Source organism: Dermochelys coriacea, chromosome 14, assembly GCF_009764565.3.
Source record: "Dermochelys coriacea isolate rDerCor1 chromosome 14, rDerCor1.pri.v4, whole genome shotgun sequence".
In the NCBI taxonomy this organism is placed as follows: Eukaryota; Metazoa; Chordata; order Testudines; family Dermochelyidae; genus Dermochelys; species Dermochelys coriacea.
The window spans coordinates 1582304-1602550 of NC_050081.1; the positions used below are offsets into that span (position 1 = coordinate 1582304).

The window sequence follows — 20247 nt, forward strand, 5'->3', positions numbered from 1 at the left end:
ATTTTTTGCTTGATGCCAAATGCCCAAGCTTCACGCCTGGAGAGCAGAGCAGGAAGTCACATGGAGTCCTCTGAACAAGGAAGGCGAGGTTGAGATTTAAATACAAAGCCCCTCAGGCTTTCCCTAAGCCCCTCTCTTCAGGAATCAGAGTAGCAGCTGTGTTAGTCTGTATTCGCAAAAAGAAAAGGAGGACTTGTGGCACCTTAGAGACTAACAAATTTATTAGAGCATAAGCTTTCGTGAGCTGTAGCTCACGAAAGCTTATGCTCTAATAAATTTGTTAGTCGCTAAGGTGCCACAAGTACTCCTTTTCTCTTCAGGAAGGCGCTGTCCAGTCTGAAGAGTAGCTCCTGTTGCTTTTTCCCTCTTACGGCTTTCTAGCATGCGCACAGTCACAGCTCAGAGATTTGACCAAAGCATGCATGCTTGTTTAACCCCCAGTAACCCCACGTTTTTCAGAATTCCCCCTTTCTAATGAATTCTGGAATTAGAAGCCAGGCTCTAATGCTGCTCCACTCTCTAGCCTGGATACACTTTGGTTCCGAATAAACTCAGACCAAGAGTTTTAAAGTCTTTAAAAATTGTTAAAGAAATGAAACAAATGCAGCCTCCCCATACAAGAGCTTAATCCCAACAAATGGAACCCCCAGCCCTCAGGAGCCAGCTGGCAGGTGAGATGCACAGGCCATGCAGAGAGGGCAGGTAGGATGTTACAAATTTAACTACTCAAAGCACAAATGGAATGGTTAGCCTGGCTGGGAGACAGGGTTTTCGATGCAGCAAAGAGGCTTTTGAAGAGAACATTTCCTCTCCCGAGCAGCGTTTCCCCAGGGATCACCAGGTGGGGAACTTGCAGCACCAGGACCAGCAAACAAGCCGAGACACAGGAAACCCCAGTGACAAGCTAAGGAACTGACTAATGCACAGGGAATGAATTCCCCAGCTCTGAGAGATGGCATCAGGAGCTGCCCAAACTCCTGGCATTCTCCTGAATAAACTAGACCTACTGAGATGCATCTGTGAGCCTCTGTATGAACATCTGAAACACACTGATTTATAGTTAATGCTATTTGTCTCTCATACACACACACATATGTGTACGGCACATGTGTGTAATAGATTTCTCTCTTTTCCTGCTTCTCCATGTATGTCAGCCACACTATGGAGACCCTGTATTTCTAAAAGTTGAGCGTACATGATTTCTCCTCATTGCTGATGCTGAATAGCAGCTGCGAGGAAGCGAAAGTGCTGGACTCTGCATTTTTCACTGTGCCAGCAGCTCAGCCCCTGGTCAGGCACAGAACCCCGGCATGGAGCAGAAACCCCAACAGAATAACTAGAGAACCAAAAAAATGACATTCACAACCAAAAGCAGTGTTCCCCCGGTGCCAGCAGGCAGTGTTGATGAGATGGGAATGGCCAACCAGGGGTTGGAAGGAAGAGGTTCAGCTCTGACCTTTAGCTGAGTGGGTGCTGGCCAGAAAGCACGTGCAAGCTTCACAGCAAAAACCAAGAAGGGGTCACTTACCTGCTGGAGGTAGAGGAAGGCTGGAGGGCAGGAGAGAGAGTGAGGAAGCATGCCTGAGTTGGAGACAAGGAGGCAGCCCGAGTTAGCCATGGAGCACAGCATGTGTTGACAGGTAGCCGTGGAGCTGCTTGCAGTCAGTTTCGTCTTCTTCTATACACTCTGCTTATTCTCTTTTTTCCTTTCTCTCTCTCTCTCTCTCTCCCACTCAGTGCTTTTCCTCCTCCTCTGTCCCCTCCCCTCCCCCTTGTGGTGCTATTTGAGAGGATACATCTGAGGAACGCTTGCCTTGCCCTCTGCTCTTACAATGAAGGAACAATGCTCGGCTATTTACTTTGGTGCCATTAGACACTGGCACTGAATGAATGGTCTGCAAAGGAGGGGGGGGGCTGAAAGGGAAGGAAGGAGAGAGAGAGAGAGAGGGTGAGGGAGTGAAACAGAAAGGGGCGGGAGGTGGAGTAGGAGGGGGAGTCCCCTGTGCATTCAGACATCAGACTGAGCTCTGTATAAAATGAAGAGAATCCATAATGACATGAGAACAGCTGATCCCGCACTTAACTCCTCCGATGCTGCAGCACATTTGCAGACTGTTCTCCCCACCTCCCCCTTATCCTCTTTCACAGCCCTGAGACAAATATGCTGCTGGGCTGGTTTTATGCTTGGCTGGGGAATCGGGTGGGAAGGATCTGGCCTCCTTTCCAGATACCAACTCTGAAGAAAAGAAAGATCTTACCAGGAGTTTCGGTGATGTAATCCAGCCACATACGCTATGGGAAGGCTGCTGCAGCTGGGAAGCCTGCACTTCCAAACTGAGGGCAGCCAACCCCCCGGAAGAGAAACCTCACTAACACGCCGCACAGCCCTGAGCTTCGGGATTCTCCAGACCAACCCGGGGAGAGAAACACACCCAGATGTGCATACAGCATCACCCCTTGCCCCTGAGATGCACATGTGCAAACACAGTGCCACGCTGATTACACACGCACAGATCTGCACGCATGCACATGGTGACATACATGGTACACATAGAAACTCATCTCCCCACCCAGAGAGACACACCCATCTGCTCCCATGTGCACACAGATCCAGGTATCGCGCACACACACAGCCGCACACTCTGGCAGACATGCACGCACACACACCAAGTTGCACACCCACACAGATGGAAGCCAGCCGACCTTGAAATATGAGTTGCGTTTGGCAAGGTCCGTGGTGACCGCATTACTCTCAAGTGCTGGATGGCTTGTCCCAAATAAGTGTAAATAAATCTAAGCTCCCCAGGCAGGGCTAGTTCCCAGCAGTTTGATGTAATGGGCCCTGGCACAGGATCTGCTGCCTCCTGCAGAGCAGGGTCCCTGAGGAACTGGCCAATGCATCGGTGCAATGTAGACAGGGAACTTTACCTTAAGCATTAGGAAAAGCTCTCATATTTTCCCGTTACATGGCTCTCTCCAAGAAACACTGCTGCTCAAGGGGGGATGGTTCTGGCCTTCAACAAAGACCCACCCCAGACTGCTCCAAAGACACCATCCTCTCCTCGGCTGTGCAATGAGCTCATGAACCAAGGCGACCAGCAGGGGTCACTGCAGCAGCAGCAGAAGCTCATATGATTTTGTCATGGCTATTTTTAGTAAAAGTCATGGGCAGGATGTGGGCAAGAAACAATAAATCACAGAAAACCAATCCCGCCGCCCAGGGCTAACGGCCCAAACCCCGCTGTCCGGGGCTGAAGTCACGACGGTCATGTAAAATCATGGAATCCATGATCTCCGGGAGCAACTCACAGCCTTACTCATGACTTCCAGGTTCACCCCAGCAATGTTCCCACCCGCTCCCAGCCTGGATCAAAACACAGAGTTTGAATCTTGTTCTAGTGCACAGTTGGTCCGAGGCACACCACTAGTGAATTACTAATGTGTGCATCTATCCTACCCCAGTGATAGCCTGTATGTCTGTCTGGGAGAGAGACAGCTACTGTAGGGAGGGACCATGCTTGTGGCTTTGTGACAAAAATTACTTTGGTCCTTCCAGCCCTACAGAACTGCATCCTGTCTTTCCTCAAGCTTCACTGCAGTTACTTCCCTTCAAAGTCCAACCACTGATGTGCTTGTCATTTCTCGCCATGTGGCCCTAGCACTCACGCAGCCATACAAATTCCATTTTCAAAGAGCTTCAGAGTGGGGTACACACACAGCTGCCGTGTGTGCAGAGCGGGATCTCTGCCTGAGCTGTCCATGCCAATGACAATTCAGTGCCACCAGTGTTGTGTGGCCATGTTTCAGGAGCCTGCTCAACATGGATCTTAGCTTTGGTCACAGCCAGCTAGCTACAAAGCAGCCTGGACTGGTTTGTGCTCATATATTTGGGAAACTGAGTCCTGGGTTGGATTCAGTCTCCATCTTGGCTGAATAGGATGTCCAAAGGTTTGTTTCTGTTAGCAGCTGCTGATTCCAAGTCTCCTTTGGCACCTCCAGCACATGGACAGCTCCATTCAGAAGCTGGGATTTTCCATACCTCCCTCACACAGACTGCCATGCTGCCACATCCTGGGCATTTGCAGCGGTTCCAGTTTATGTTGCAGATACCTGGCAGGCAAGGCACAATTCCACAGCCCTCCCAAAGCCGCTGACCTGAGTCTCACGGGGCTGACAGGTTGTTAAACAGCACCAATAAAAGCAATGACCGCGCAGGCCTGTGGCCACTGAGCAAAGGGAAAAACAAAGCACAAGTGGGCTGCATTTCTTCTGGGGGTGAAAGCCATTGAGACAGCTTCAGAAGAGGAATGCTGAACAGCATCTTAGCAAACAGGTCCAATGCCAACGGGCAGACTGCTTCTGAAAATGGCTAACGCTGTCCCTACCTTGCCCTCTGGTAACTGCAGGGGATCACACAGCAGCACGCCTGAAAGGTGCCTCTGTCCACACTCCTGACATGGGATCTGGCTGCAGGAAACCTCATCTCCTGGCTGGATGACTGCTACTCCCCCTACCTCAGTACCCAGACAAGGAAACTACCATAGCAGCCTGTCCCTTACAGCTGCAGAGATCTTATCACCCCAGTGCTCCACACATGCACTGGCTCCCCCTGCACTCCCAGTTCCAAGTCCAGGTGCTGGTGGGACACCTCTCCTACAGGCACTATCACAACAGCTAAGATCACAATATATCCTGTGCTTATCAGAGTCCAGATGCAGCCTTGGGGGAGCTGGAGGCCCAGGACTCTTGAAGATCCTTCCAAAGAGGGTGAGGGAGACCTGTTCCCTCATTGTCTTTGGGTTGTGCTGCAAGACTCACCTCTGTCCCCGAGAGCCTGGCAGGAAGTGAATTACGATGGGACGTGCTCTAATGGCCAAAGATTAAACCTATGGTAGGGAGGAGGAGTGACCTGGGCCTCACACTGGGGATCCATGCACCCCAGGGCTGGAGAGCTGCGTGGCACTCAGGGTGCTTAACCCAGATACAGTGGCTTGATGCTATGGTGAGATATGCTTTATATATGCAGAGGCAGGCAGGCAATTCTTTTGGTGGGTAAAGAGGGAGTTCTCTGAATTCCATACTTGCCTGTACACCCTGCCTCTAAGGCCCCAGTGACTTTTGCACGGGCTTCAGTCAGCCAGAGGGGGGACAGTGGAGGGCAATGCCTGGTGCTTCCCACCTGGGAGGCGAGAGACTGAGCTGCAAAATGCTACATACAATGTGTGAGGAAACAAACAGAGGAGACCAGATGGCTTGGGGGTAAGGACGCAGAGCCTTTCCCCTCTGCATCACTGGCTTGATTACGATCCAGGATGGCAATGACTCAAAGACGTTCCCATCTGGTGGCCAGTGGGAGCAAGCTAAGGGGACTTCTGCCAAAGTAACAGCCCATGTCATAAAAAGCATCCATACACCAGCTGGCAAGACAGGAAGGCAAAGTGGGCCCTGGAGACTGAACTGCCCTCTGAGCTGCAGGGTCAAGGCATGGGATGGGGCTGGTCATGGGTGAACTTACCTGTCCTGTTGTCCTCCATTTTGAGGCTAGGAGCTCCTGGCCTCTAGGGCTCTCAATCCACACCACTTTTACCAGCGTAACATACACTCACATTTACATTTACACATGGCTAGGTCCTTTCCCCAGCTCAGTTATGAGATGGGAGCAGTAATCATGCAGAATATCAAACCACAGAAGACTCAGGAAGCTGGAGCTCTGAGGTCCCAGCTGGTGCCTGTATTTGGCCTCTTGCAGCTGGTGCCTGTATTTGGCCATTACAGGAAGGGACCCACAAGCAAACACTGCCTGGGATGCAGGTGGGTGAGTCCCCTCTGGCTCCAGGGCTAGTCAGACTCCAGGCTAGTCAGGAGATGGGGGTGCGTGTTGGTGACAATTTACTAAGGCTACACTACAGTTTATGTCAGTGTGACTAAACCACCCACTGAGCGACGTAAATTACACCGACCTGAGCGCTGGTGTGCGCCGCGCTATGTCAGCAGGAGAGTTTCTCCCACCGATATGGTGGCCATCACTCGTTGGGGGTGGATCCATGAAGCTGAGGGAAGCGCTCTCTCCTGTTGGCTTAGAGCAGCTCAGCCGTAAGCTCTCTAGAGCAGCTCCAAGTTTGCACTGGGAATGCAGGAGCCTCCGAACACTGGGGCCAGATTGCAAATGGAACCTGGTCTCCAGAACTTCCCAGAGGGACCCTGCTCAGCTCTATGGAGCATGTGCTGCAGCCCCAGCGGAAACCCCGGAAAAAGGAAAATCTCCCTGGAAGGGAAGCTTATTTATCTGTTTAATTAAGATGTGTTCACCAGGCGCACAGATTCTGTTCCATCTGTCTCACTTACAGCCACGTCCCAGGAAAATTAAACATAATAAATATCCGAAGAAGGAAAGCGAAGGGCACATGTGAGCTATGTGATCAAAGGCAGAAGTTGCACAGGGTTGCAATTCTAAGCACATCTTTCTTTCTGCCCTCTGGGGATGGGGCGGCAATGCGCTCACATGTACAGGATGGGGCTGGCGTTCTCTCCAATCAGCACGATTTTATTTTTTAATTTATTTAAAGTAAACTCCCGAGGGTTCCTCAATTTTGTTTCCTGCAATAGGAAGATGTATTTCTCCTGGGGAAAGAAGAAAATTCCTTCACTCACCAATTCCAAGCCTCAGCAAACTGATGCCCCCAAGGGAGAGTCACTTCCAAGCTGAAGAGGGAACATATGGGCTGACAGCACCGTAGTCCTTTGGGCTCCTAAAAGGCAGTTCTGCTAGCCCATTACACACCTGTGGCAGCCTAGACATTCAGGAGCTGGATTTTCACCATGAAAGTTAATTTACTAATTTTCTTTCTGCAACAATTGGCTCAAAGGCAGTAGAATTCTGCTGGCTTTTGATCCGGGTGCTGAAAGGCTTTGAGGTGCCCTTTATGCTACTGAGAGTTTCACCATTGCCAGGGGAACAGTCGCCCTCCCACCCTTATCAAACATCCAGTCAGTGTTTCAGGTGCTAGCCTGGGACTTGGGAGACCTCTGCCACAGACTTAGAATCATAGAATCATAAAACTGGAAGGGACCTTGAGGGGTCGTCTAGTCCAGTCCCTGCACTCCAGGCAGGACTAAGTATTATCTAGACCATCCCTGACAGGTGTTTGTCCAACCTGCTCTTAAAAATCCCCAATGATGGAGATTCCACAACCTCCCTAGGCAATTTATTCCAGTGCTTAACCACCCTGACAGTTAGGAAGTTTTTCCTAATGTCCAACCTAAACCACCCTTGCTGCAATTTAAGCCCATTGCTTCTTGTCCTATCCTCAAAGGTTAAGAACAACAATTTTTCTCCCTCCTCCTTGTAACAAGAGACAAATGCCCCGCTCTGCTGCACAGGGGCTGGGGGACAAATACATTCAAGTTTGTAAGGAGCTCGGCTGCTGTGGTGCTGGGAGCCAGAAATGCACCTTTGATAGAATGTGGAGCTGGAATGCGCAGCAACAAATGTGATTAGGCTGCAAATGAAAGATTTCAGCTCTCTCTATTGGACATTCTTATACACCCCGAAACAAGGGCACAAATTGCCGAAATTCTCTACCCATGAGAGGCACAAAACTGAGTAGTTATGGCTGGGAAGTCTGGGCCAAGCTTCATATGGACCCTGCACAGAATTAGGGTCAGGACTAAGGAGCATTGGCAGAGCTAACATGAGGCAGGAATAATCTGAAGACTGTGTTCCCAGTGATGGGCACTCAGTACTCAAAAGAAATCAAAACCCAAAAGAGGAGGCTCCAAAAGAGGGATACGGGATGGAGCAGGGGTGCTCCCATTAACTTTAGCCCCTGCAGCCTCCAGGCAGCAAAGCACATGCCTCACCTACTCCATGGCCCGACAGTTACAGCATCCATTAATTACAAGCGCAGCAGTAGATAGTCATAGATGTAAAGAAATTCAGTGAAGGCTGGTGAGGGGTCTGCACTCACCTCTGAGCTGCTCTGGAACGAGGGCAGCAGTAACAATGATACTACTCAGCCGGGGTGAGGGGAAAGGTTTCTCAGGTCCCTTCGGGCTGGAGTCTGCTGCTCTCCCACCTCAGTGTGCTAACGAGAGCTTCAGGGACTGTAGGCCTGAGACACCAGCCTGCTCCCCTGGGAAACAGCTGTGCAGCTAATGTTCCACAGGGAACAGGGGATGAGGAACCCTCTCTCAGTACAGGTACATCTACACTGCAGTTAGAGGTGTGACTGCAGCTTGGGTAGGCAGACCCACCATAGCGTTAGTCTAGCTACTATGGCTCAAAGGAGCAGTGAAAAGGTAATGGCAGAGGCTGTACAAGCCCACCCAGGACCCTGGGTACGTACTCACGTTGCTAGCCCAGCCCAGGGTCTGCACGCTGCATTTTCATTGCTTTCTCTACCCGTCCTAATGAGATTAAAGTTAGTGCGCATATGCCTGCCTCAGCTGCAATTACTCCTTCGATTGCAGCATAGGGACAGCCCAAGTGGAGGGAGTATGAAGGCAGAACAGGGGATGGCACAGCAGAGTCCCCCTCAGATATTACACACACAAATAAGCTCCACACAGAAATGCAGGATGTTCTACTCTGAGCCAGTCCTAGTTCCCTTTGCTCTGCCCAAGCCTCCTTGGCAGTAGGGGTTTCCCTTGCTCTGCACCAAATAATCACTTTGGGAAATAATGTCCTTTTTGGGCGTGTCTCTCTGCTGTCTTGCCCCGGTACACTCATTCACAGCAGCACAAGTGGGTGCAAGGTCTAATCAGATCCCAGTGGTGCAGGGCGACACAGGACCAGGCCGCCAGACCTATCTTACGATGAGTTTAAACTCCAGGGATCAGATCCTTCCAAGAGAAGCAAATACACCATCCTCCCAGATAAGCCCCAGAGAGCGTGTGTGAGCCGCAGAGCCCATGCCCATCCTCCTGGGAGTGCAAGACGTGCTGGTCGGGGTCGCTGGCAGAACTGGGTGGGGAGTCCAGGACTAGCAAAGCAGGGGGACTGCGGGCAAGGTGAAAGGGACTTTGGCAGAGCTGTGTGTGGCAGGACTCGGGGCTGAAATAGCTGGGGATGCGGCAGGGCAGCATTATATAGCAGTGGAAAAGCCTGGGGGGCTGAATCTTGTATAGCATCTGTCTACACTGCCAGGCTCCAGCTGGTGCTATCAGGGTTTCCCCGTGCTAAGCACTATGTCTACAGACACAATGTGGGGAAAGGATCTAGTATGTCCCTCCTGAATACCTGTGAGAACAGGCTCCATGAGGCTTGGGTGAAGCCAGTTCTGGGCCCACCTTGCCATTTGCTGGCACCCCCCTTCGGCAGGAGTGCACGCTCTGCACTGACAGCAACGCCACTGAGTTTCACGCTCTCTGAAAGCCTCTCCTGGAGAATGAGCCTCAGGAGACTGAGAGCTTCAGCTGGAGAAAAGAGAAGAAATACCTGCGTGCTAGGAGCTGTAAGTTCCTAACTGGTTCTGGTCTGAAGCCTGCGGGAAAGCCCACTGATGCACATAGCTTTGTGAAAAGGAAACCAACAGTGGATGCATTTGAACAACACAGCATGGGTGCTTTATTGCCAGCAGTGGGACAGGTATAGCGTCTGCCTTCTGAGTGAGACAGAAATGGAGCCGGAGGTGCTTAGTTCTAGGCAGTATGTCCAGCAGATGCAAGCTGCACTTTCCATTTCAGCAGGCTTACTCCAGGGGCTTTTGTTCTATTGAAAACACTGGAGGAAAAGGGGATTATTGCAAGGGAATTTCCCTGCTCTCATGGGTCCACTACCACTGACCTTACAGCCTGTCGTGGTAACAGGCTTTCTGTGCTACATAGCACCTTTCATCCCAGTGCTTCCCCAAATAACAAAGAGGAGCAGCAGACTGACAGAGAAATCCAGAAGCAATGAGAATGTTTAAGCAGGGATGGAGAATCACCAAGACAGGAAAATGGGAGAATGTGGGCCACATCCCGGGAGCTGCAGAGGAGATGGCTCTTGCACCCACAGTAGCCAATTTTTGGTTTTGGGGGGAAGGGAGCTGCATTCTAGTAAAGTGCCTGAGTACAGGAATATTTGAATGGTGGGGAGACGGAAGGGATGAAAGCGACATAGTATCTGGAGACACTGAGCCTTTCAAAGCTGCTGGATAGGGGGCAAAGTGTGGGATTCTGCATTCCCTGTTGTGCATGATGCCCCGGTCTCTGCAGGAGCAAGACCATCCTTCCACTCGCTATAACTATAGCTCAGTGCTATGGTGGTAAGCCAAGTGCTGATCCTGACATGAACCATACAAGGTGGTGTGTACGCTGTTCCCTAGGGGACAGCAAGCCAGGTATTTCTGTGAGGGTTCAGTGGAGATGGGGCTGGGGAATGCTCCAAGGGGGCACAGGGACACCCCTATTTTTAACCTGCAAGGAAAAGTAAGGGATGGCAGAACCCTGAGGAGGATGTTTGGGCAGCTGACGGGTTGGTAGCATCAGGGAAGCTGACACCCAGCTAAGCACAAGCAGATCTCCCCCTCATTGGAGGCCGAGGGGTGACAAGATGACTCCCAGTCCTGGGTACCCCAAGAACCATCATATGGTTCAAACCCCTCAAATGTTAACCTGGGCTGCCATCCACACCCTGCCCCACTGCAACAGGATCCACACTCTCTGCCAGATCCTTGTCACGCAAACCAGCCATGCACAGCAGCAACCCCCACAGGAAACAGCCATGTGCTTTCACCCTCTTGCCTTGGGATAATTAAGTTTTCAGTCATGATATAGGGAGCTGCTCTTCCAGCATGGGAACCAATGATCCCAAACAGCCAAAGGCAAAGGCAGAGATCAGACATAGGAGCCTCATGGAATCTGAGATACCCACCTGCCAACACAAACAACAAATATGCAGACAGATAACTGCTCTCTCCTTCTAATGCATCCACAGCCATAAAACCACCAGCCCCTGCCCCCCTTCATAGCAAGCCTCCCACTCCAGAGAATGCCTCTCTTCCACCAACACCTGCTCCTCCAGCCAGAGAGCCCTGCTGGGAGTTTCAGCAGTTTGTGCTACGGAGGATCACAGCGCTAGCACTGGCTGCAGGGGGAATTCTGTCTCCTCAGCCCTTTTGGCCCCTGGCCTGACTGCCCTGACGACCAAGTTGGGGACATCTCTGGTAGGATGTGAGCTGGAAACCCGACTGCTGAGCTGGGCTACAGAGGAGCTAGCAGCCGCCAAGATACGAGAGGTGCTGACTCCGTATCCAGACCCAGCAATTTAGTCACTTTGTAATAAGGAAGCGATTCTCCCAAATGCAGCGTGTCAAGGGGGAAGGGATTTTGGGCTTCTCCTGCGTGGAGTGTCCAATAATTAGGAAAGAACCTGGGCCCTGAGAGGGAAGCCAGCCCCTAACTCATGCTGCTGAGGGCTCAGGAGAAAGAAGAAGAACAAGTCTCTGCAAAGTCAATTACTCTGCAGGGGAAGGGTGTGTGTGTGTGTCAAATAACCTACATGCCCTGTAACAGGTCAGGACCTACTGAAGATTCACCATCTTCATCCCACCAATCGCTGCTAGGAATATATGCCACATTCTCACCACAGAATGAGAATCCCCAGTCGCCCGCACTGAGGCCCCAAGAGCCAGGAGCTGGTGAAGGAGATGCTGCATGTGAATCACATGGGTCAAAAACAGGAGGCAATGAGACTCTCTTGGCCCTAGCCCTGGGCTCCTGGCCTCTGCAGAGTGGGCAGTGGGCACTCAGGATCACACACAGTTTACACTTTTAATTAAGTAGAGCAGGCATGGCCCTGCCCTGGTGCCAGCGAGAATCCCTGGCTTTTCTCCTTCAGTCAATACAATCCTACCTGAAGCCCCTTCATTCAACACAATATTTGTAGGAAATGACAATTTGACACTGTGGATTTAATGAGATTGAACACACAGGCGGTGGAACCAAGACAGAACTGGTGCTCGAGAATGACTCAGTCTCCCAGCGCCTGGGGAGCAGCACAGGACAGGGCCTTTCACAGGTGAACAGCTGCAGAGTCACATGGAGCAGTTCCCAAAGCCAGGGCTCTGACACCTCCCGCTCTGGTTCCCCTCTGCCTGGACTCCAATCTCAGACTCTGCAGAAGTTGTTCTCAACCAGGAGTACGAATACCCTTGGGGGTACAGACAGGTCTTCTGAGGGTACATCAACTCATCCAGATATTTGCCTAGTTTTACAACAGGCTACATAAAAAGTATTAACGAAGTCAGTACATACTAAAATTTCATACGGACAATGACTTGTTTATACTGCTCTATATACTATACACTGAAATATAAGTACAGTGTTTATGTTCCAATTGATTTATTTTATAACTATCTGGTAAAAATGAGAAAGTCAGCAATTTGTCAGTAATAGTGCACGGTGACACATTTGTATTTTGATGTCTGATTTTGTAAGCAAGTAGTTTTTAAGTGAGGTGTAACTTGGGGGTATGCAAGACAACTCAGCCTCCTGAAAGGGATACCGTTGTCTGAAAGCTTGAGAGCCACTGCTCTGCAGTATTTCCTACTGTGAGAAGCCAAGACACCGCCGGTGAAATGTCAATGCAAAAGCCACAGAAGTGACAGTGAGAAAGTTCAGAGCATCTTTCTGGTGGCCCAACAGGGCATGTGACTGCGCTGGTCACTGGAGCAGATCACACTCTCATTCCCCCACAGAGCTAAGCATGCAGATAACGAAGCAGCTCAGCCATGCACAGTGCCTTCCCTTCTGCCCCAAGCAGCAGCAGGTCCTTCCCAGGCAGCTTAAGGAAATCCAAAGTGCCTCAGCAACACCAGAACAGCAGCATCCCCCACCCTCTTGCTTTCAGTATTATGCCTGACAAGCACCCATGGGAGAAGATGGGAAGGGGCTCTGGAGCTTGTGGGGCTTAATAAAGGGGTGGACTGGACACCACCATACACCAGTGTCATCCATGCATGTCTTCTGCTCCCCTGAAAGAGCTGCTGCCCCCATCTGGGGATCAGCACTTCAGAAAACCTCCCTCAGAGACACAATCTGGTAACCTAGTTCTAGTGAAACCCTAGGATCCTTCTGCAAGTTCTCTCTGCTGATGCAGGTCATTCAGTGAAGAGGTCAGACAGCAAATGGCAGAATGGAGGGCTCAGGGGGTTGGGATTGGACTATGGAATGTGTCACTCCTCGGCTGTCTATTCAAACCCAGCCCTGCTGGGCAGCGGCCAAACCTCGAGAGTCACTTGGTGCCCACATTGCAAACCCACGGTCACAACTGGCAGTCACAGCAGAGTGCACGGGCCATGGAGTCTGCACTCTTTCTGACCTGGAGATGGGCTCCCAGGGGAGGGACCAGGCTCTTGGCTAGGAGGTGGAGCTGTCTATACTGCACTCTATGCCTCTTCCCTCCCCCCGTCACTTGTCTAGTGGTGGCCCCCTCTCTGCATCTCCTCACAATCTCCCTATACCCAGCACCAGAGCTCTCTTGTCTGCAGCTCCTGACACCTGGAACAGCTTCCCTGTCCCTCTCACCCCTGGCAGCTCTTCATCACCATCCCAAAGCTCAGCTGAAGGCATCGCTGCTCTCTCTCTGTCTCCCTGTGCTGCTCTTCACCTTTTAACTCTCAAGAGGATTTGGGAGTTTGTATGAAAGCAGCTACACAAACACAAAAAATGTCACAAAGAAAAGCATGTGAAAAAAGTTCATGGCAATAAACATCTGACTTGAGTTTTTCTGGGGAGTTTTTGGACTGATTCTTTTTCAGACTTTAAGGCAGATAATTCCTCTGGGCAAGACACCATGGGCCTTCCTCTATGGCCATGCACCCTGTGAACTTCATTGACATCAGCACCAAGGGAGGTAAAACGCCACTGAATCAGAATGGTGGCATTTTCCATCCACTCCACACACTTTGCACTGGGTGAATGGTGACGTGAGGGACCGGGTAAGGGAGAAGTTGGCTCTAACAGCCAATTTTCAGAAACGCTGAGTCTCCACAACTCCGCCCTGCTAGAGTGCTGTGCGTGCTCAGCCTCTCTGAAAAACAGGCCTCTGGGGTCTCAACTTGGGCTCCAAGGAAAGAAGGTTCCCAAAATCAGGTGCCATTTTGGAAATTTTAGGCCTGAGTGTTTTCGCATGAGACTCAATTATCACCCTGGGGCCAAAAAGCCAGGATGGGGGAAGGCTGCTGAGTCAGCAGGAGAGTGAAAAGGGGGCTGGCACATCCTGCATCTGTGAGATGATGCCAGTTACATGGCTTAGCCCAGGCAGAAAAGCCAATCAGGACAGAAGACAGGTGGCACGTGAAAACACGAGGCAGGAGGTGCTTCAAAAGACGACACTAAATTCTCATTATAAGGCTTTTTAAATGCACAGACAGAATATAAGTGTTTAAAGAGCTTCTAGGACTCCAGGGCAAACTTTAAAAATCATAATATTTATAGAAACCCTCCTTTCGTTCACCCCCCACACTCTTTATTTCTCCTGCAATCACTGCTAATTTGAAGACGTTTTGCTTTGGCATCCCAGCCTGTTGTGGTGTCAATTACTGAGTGGTCCGCTGGTAGCTGCCACTGCAGAATTTCCCTGCAGTGCTGCCAACAGTGACCACAACCCCAGCCGCAAGAGGAAACCAAACCCCTACGCTTCCCCCCACAGCGGAGACTGAGACACTCCTGCCATGCCCAAGCTGGGGATGACACTCAAGCTATTACCTCATTGCCCTTGGGAGCTGAGCCCTTGCTGGGCCCTTCTTCTGCACAGCCTGGGGAGACCAATCCTCCCTCCTAGGAGCTGAGGCCCATCTCTCTCCCCAGACTCGCTGGCAGAGCCAGCAGAGAGCTGCCTGTGCTAGGTGTTATTGGGAGGACAGAGATCCCTGAGCAGGGAGAAAGAGCGGATTCGTGGTTAGAGTTAGGAGTCAGGAGAGCCAAAGTGCTACTTCCTGAGCCCCACTCCACAGCCCTGGGGCTGCGCACAGGGCTCTGCAAAACTCTACCTGGGGCCTATGGAGTTGCCTCACAGACACCCACTGCAGCCCTGCCCTCTATCCATGTGGTTCGCTCCCCTAGCTGAACCAAATCTCATCCTAAATCAAGGCTCCTTTACCCCAACCCAGCTAGCCCACAGCTTCCACTTCAGAAACACATTCTCCAAATGCACTATGCCCCTCCTCGGACAGCCGCACTCAGGAACCTCCCATCCCAGCTGTGGCCCCCTGCCTTGATCAGTGTCAGGCATTTGGAGTGGAGACATGAGCTGATGCTGGGAACCCCCCCAGTCCTGTGCAGAATTTAAACCCTGATAGAAAGGGGCTCCTGGGCCCTGCCACCCTCCTGCCCAGCGCAGGAAAGGGGCTGCACAAAGACTTCAGATGGCAAAGCATCTTCAGACCAAAAGCTACTTCCCTGAGAAACCCTAAATTCACACTAGTCCCCTCTCTCCCCTGAGCTCCTTTCCTCCACCTCCTCCCGGCAACTGCTGTAGTGCCATCTCTGTAATTCTGGAAGCCTGCAGCAGGCTGGGAGTGGTGAACCCCCCATCTCCAGACTGTGCTTCCAAATGGAGTGAGCCCCCATGCTGGCCTGCCCCATTGAAGGGCTGTGGGTCTCATTTCTTTCTGGGGCTGTGAAAGCACAAGTCACAGGAAATCACCACAAATGTCTATTAAAGGCTTACTCTGTGCCAGAGTGCAGAGTGAAGATGGGCACCCCTTCACTAGCCACTCAGGAGAGCCCCAGAGCCTCAGGCAGCCTTCAGAGTGCTAGAGCAAGGCAGTGGGGAGAGCCCCAGAGCTGCCTGGCCTATGGAAACGGGCAGGTTTAGCTGCTGTATTTTGCCAGGAGAAAAGGGGCACAAACTGGTCGGACTGGTTTAGGTCAAGACCCTGTGTCTGTGGCACTGTTACATTGATGGGTAATTCAGTTTACACCCCAGCACAGCCTTGCAGAAGCCGGGGTAAGGCTCAGCACTTTGGCTATCAGGAAAAGACATTCTGTGGTTTTATTTATTTACTTTCAGACATATAAAAATGAGCTCAATTGCCTGGGCACAGGAACGACAGCCCACTGACGTGATCCTACCACCTCTTTTATCAGAGTCACTCCCCAAAACACTAACCAGGCCGGGGGACCCCTCCCTGGGAACCGCCCAGTCATTGAAACCAGGGCCAATAGCTCACGTATGACATAAACAAGTAAGGGAAGAGGCACTTCCTAAGAGTATGTCTACACTGCCATCAGGAGGTGTGACTGCAGCATGCCTGGACATACAGTGGTACAAGAGCTCAGAGCTAGTTCTGGTAACAACCGCAGTGAAGCCATGGCTAGCGCCTCCCGCCCGTGATTCTTGGTATGTATTCCAGTGGACCCCGTGCTGCTGCTGCCCTTCGCTGCTGTTGTTCCTCAAGCCAACCCTTCAACTTCCCCTGGACTGGGACTGGTAGCCAGTGCAGATTATGGGGCAGAGATGGGCGATGTTGGGAAACTCTTCTGGAGAAGGGATCTGGCACACTGTGCACCATTCTACAATGGCTGTAACTCAGCACACAGCATTACGTCATGCCACGTCTTCATGAAAGGCCTTGGTATCTTTGGTGAGGCTCTGAAGCTGAAAGAAAAGGTTGAAACCTCCTTACTGAGTACAGATGATAAAAAGCTGCATTGGCCATTGCTACTACCTCAGCAACCAGGAGCAGGCCTTGGGCTGCCTCCCATACAGCAAATGGCAGACATTCACCTGCCTCCAGCCCTGACGGAACCTTCCCTGCAGCATCTCTGTCCTGTCTGGATTGAACCAGCTAGCCCCCAGCCAGACCCCAACCTGTTAGACACCAGGTAAATCGTGCCACTGCCCCAACCAGCTCAGGAGAGGTGGAGACATGCAGTGAGCTGGAGTTCCTCTACATATGAAGACATGGCAGCCCATATTTAATTAACCGAGTAGCCCCATACACACTTTGAGCTGGAGAACAGGGCTCTGTGGAGCCACGTGTAAGAGTCTTTGGGGCCGAAGAGCCAGTGGCTCAGTGCTCTGGGCTCTCTTAGAAAGAAAGGAATGGAGCCACTCATGAGCAACCCTTGCAGCAGCCCCACCACGACAACACAGAGCCAATAGTATGGAGGGCAGCTGGAAGACCTAAGAAAACCACTCTGGAGGAGATCATGGGGACTGCATTCAGCCAATCTGGATTACATGGTGAGACCCAGATCAAAGAGAAATGGTCACAAACATCTATCTCGGAGCAGGTGAAAACGGCATTCCTGGCCACCGATGCCACTTGTGATTCCAGGCACAGCCAGGATTCCAGAGGCATCCCCAACTGCAAACTGCTTAGACAAAGGATGAGTAAGTGCCATCAAAAATAGGGGCAGGAACCACCTGGTCATATGCTCCCCCAATCCACTCGCATCACCTCCATGTTATTCAGCCTGGGGTCAGACAGCTTTATCTCAGCAGGCACCTACTGCAGCTCGGCACAAAACCCACAAAGATGCCCCTCCATATAGCTCTGCTGAGACACAGAGCTGGGTATCTTTCACAGACAGATGACAACACTTGGCAATTTCCCCAGTGACCTCACATACATGTTCAACAGGAGGGTTGACAAAACAGAACCGTGCAGATGAGCAGTTGCGTCAAACCTTCCCTTCTGCTCCCTCTCAGACGAACAAACGGAATCATTCCAACAGGACTGCGGGGGATTAACAAACCTTGGAGGCTGCTCAACAGGCTTGGAGGCTGTTTGGACACCAGGCCATGGCCCAGTATTAGCAGCAGAACATCAACCAACAAGAGCAGCACAGTCACTGCACCAGACCCAAAGTGAAAGAGACAAGGACTTCTGAGCAGTCCAGATGGTACCAGTTACTTTTGCCATAACCGTCTCTATAAGCTTCCCCAGGAAGATGGCCTCAGCAATAACTGGCGAGATTCCTAAGAGAGGGTCTCTAGAGTAGCATTATCTGGAGCAGGTTCTGCTCAGTTACGCAGGTGCTGCCCTGCACAGTCAAGTAGACCATTTGTATCTATTATCCCATCTCCCCCTTGCTGTGCCATGTGTCACTATCTCTCTCTGCCATTGTTTTCTTTTCTCCTCTGTGTTATGTTCTTTAAATCATGTCTTTGCATTTTCCTTGCACTCTCTCCCTAAACAGCACCTGAGCCCAGTAACATGAGAGTCTGCATGGAGTGTCTTAGCCCATGAGGGCATGCCTGCCTTTGAGCTGGGGGTGAGTCCCAGCTCCAGGAGACATCTCTGTGCTAGCTCTAATGGAACTGGTGGGCCAAAGCCGGGATATAACTATGGCAGGATAAGTATGGGAGAGGCAGCCGCCCTGAGTATAAGTAGCTGTCAAGGAGCCTAGGCCCCAGGGTGGCTCCTGTCCTGCTCCCTGCGCTACTGCACCTACATTCTGTTTTCGTCGAGCTCATACGAATATGTCTCCTCGAACTGGGACTCACCCTCAGCTTGATGTGCAAAGCCCCCATTCACAGGAGTGAGCTTGAAATGAGATTAAAAGAGTTTGCCACCTACTACTTAAAATGGCTTATATCATCCTGGAAACCAGGTGCCATGGCTCACTGCAGCCCATAGATCAGGATGGGCACAAAGGGTGACAGCACCCGGAGCATGGCCAGTGAGCCCGTTTCCAATGCCACCACTATGCAGAGCAGTGAACTGGGACCCTGGCTGTGCCAGGCACTCAGAGAGCTAAATACCCTTTGCAGAGCCCTTGGGCTGGGATGCTGGCTCCTCTAAAGATAATAAAGTGGGGAGTGGGGGTGGGAAAGAAGCACTAACCACAGCCATTTATACCATGTGAAATAAGCAGGAGGTTATGCCCAGAGAGCCAAGAACCCCCTGCCCTCCACCCCCGACCACCCTATCTCATGGGCAATCTGAGAGGCAGACTCAGGGCAAGTCTACACAACAGCGCTACACTGGTGCAGCTGCATTGCTGCTGTAGCACGTCTGGCGAAGACGTGCTGTGTTGACGGGAGAGCGCTCTCCTGTCGGCATCATTGCTCCACCTTGGCAAGAAGCGGAAGCTGTGTCAGCAGGAGAGTGTCTCCTGCCAACATAGCGCCATTGTGGACAGCACAAAACTTGCGTCACTCGGGGGGCAGCTTTTTCACACCCCTGAGCGAAGTAAGAAAGATTGACTTAGGCCATAGTGTAAACTTGCCCTGAAAGAGGGAGAAGCCAGAGTAAAAAGCCAGGTGGCACCCCACTGAGCTCCCAGAGGCCCCAGCCCCCAGGTAAGTTCATGGCACTCCCGGAGAAGGGCGGCCCTGGCAGAGCACAAGAATGCTGTCTGCTGCTCTTGTCTCAAGCCCATTTTCTTCCTCAGCTTGTTACTTCATTCTCTCCTGAATCTGGCCAAACTGCCCTGGCTTTAACCTCTGGCTGTCTGGTCTTGGAAGCTCCCTGTGAAGGTACTTTCAGGTCAGTTCACATGCCCTTCCAATACCTGCTCCCACTGTTCACATGCCCCTCCTCTGTGCTCCATTGGACAAGCTACATTTCAAGTCTCTTGTCCAAGGCCTTAAAGACAAGGCCAGTCCACGTCCCGGCAGCTGCTCGCTGGGCTGCTGCCTGAATACCACAGACTCATAACTGAGAGGCCTCTTTCCTTATTTCCAGCAGGACTTGCTGCCATTCTAGCTGAGCTGTTTGAAAGGAGCATGGGAAACTCAGACGTGCTGGGTACAGAGACGAAGGAGGATTTCCCAGAGCCAGGCCAAGCGAGCGGCAGCAGGTGTCCCTTTCTCCAGGACACTCCCGCCTTGGGCCACGTTCTCTACGGTTCCATCCCTGGGTAAGTACTTCTGGCATTTCACCTGCAGCACAAGCCTCTTCTGAGCAAAGCAAACCAAACAACAAAGCAACTTCTCTTGAGCAGCCAAAGATTTGCTGCTTCTGCTAACTATCCTCCACTCCTCTTCCAGAGAGTGATGTGAGGGGAGATTGGGTGCAACAGGTGCAGAAAGATTTCCTAGTGGAGGGAATATGCCTCTGAGCAGGACCTCCAGCTCCCATGGCCTGTTACCTGGTGATCTGCAGAGAGCCTAGAGAACAGCTCTGAGTCTAAGAGCCCCCAGAGCTGTGCTATAGAAAGCCCCCAGTGAGCCTGGGGCTTAGAGGGGGGCAGCTGCAGGAAGAGGCAGAACTTTGGGTCAGGATTTGTCCAGAAAGCTTTCCTAGAGGGGAGGGGTCACCATGCCTTTCGCTAGTCGAATTCAAACCAGGAAGCCCTGCCCAGCTCCCA

General features: G+C 51.6%; 1 protein-coding gene across 19 annotated transcripts in view; it reads right to left on the reverse strand.

The window, feature by feature from the left end:
• Positions 1-20247, reverse strand: part of RBFOX3 (RNA binding fox-1 homolog 3) — a 357239-nt gene that overhangs the window by 62335 nt on the left and 274657 nt on the right. For 2 of the 19 annotated variants that reach the window (XM_043496591.1, XM_043496579.1), the window contains exon 1: positions 1529-1789. The exons of 10 other annotated variants lie outside the window; for them this stretch is intronic. In XM_043496591.1, coding sequence (XP_043352526.1) covers positions 1529-1630 — 102 coding nt within the window. In that variant the 5' untranslated portion in view covers positions 1631-1789. Of the gene's footprint in view, positions 1-1528; positions 1842-20247 lie in introns of those variants that run through there. 7 more of the 19 variants (XM_043496583.1, XM_043496577.1, XM_043496575.1 and 4 more) reach the window with 7 other exon arrangements.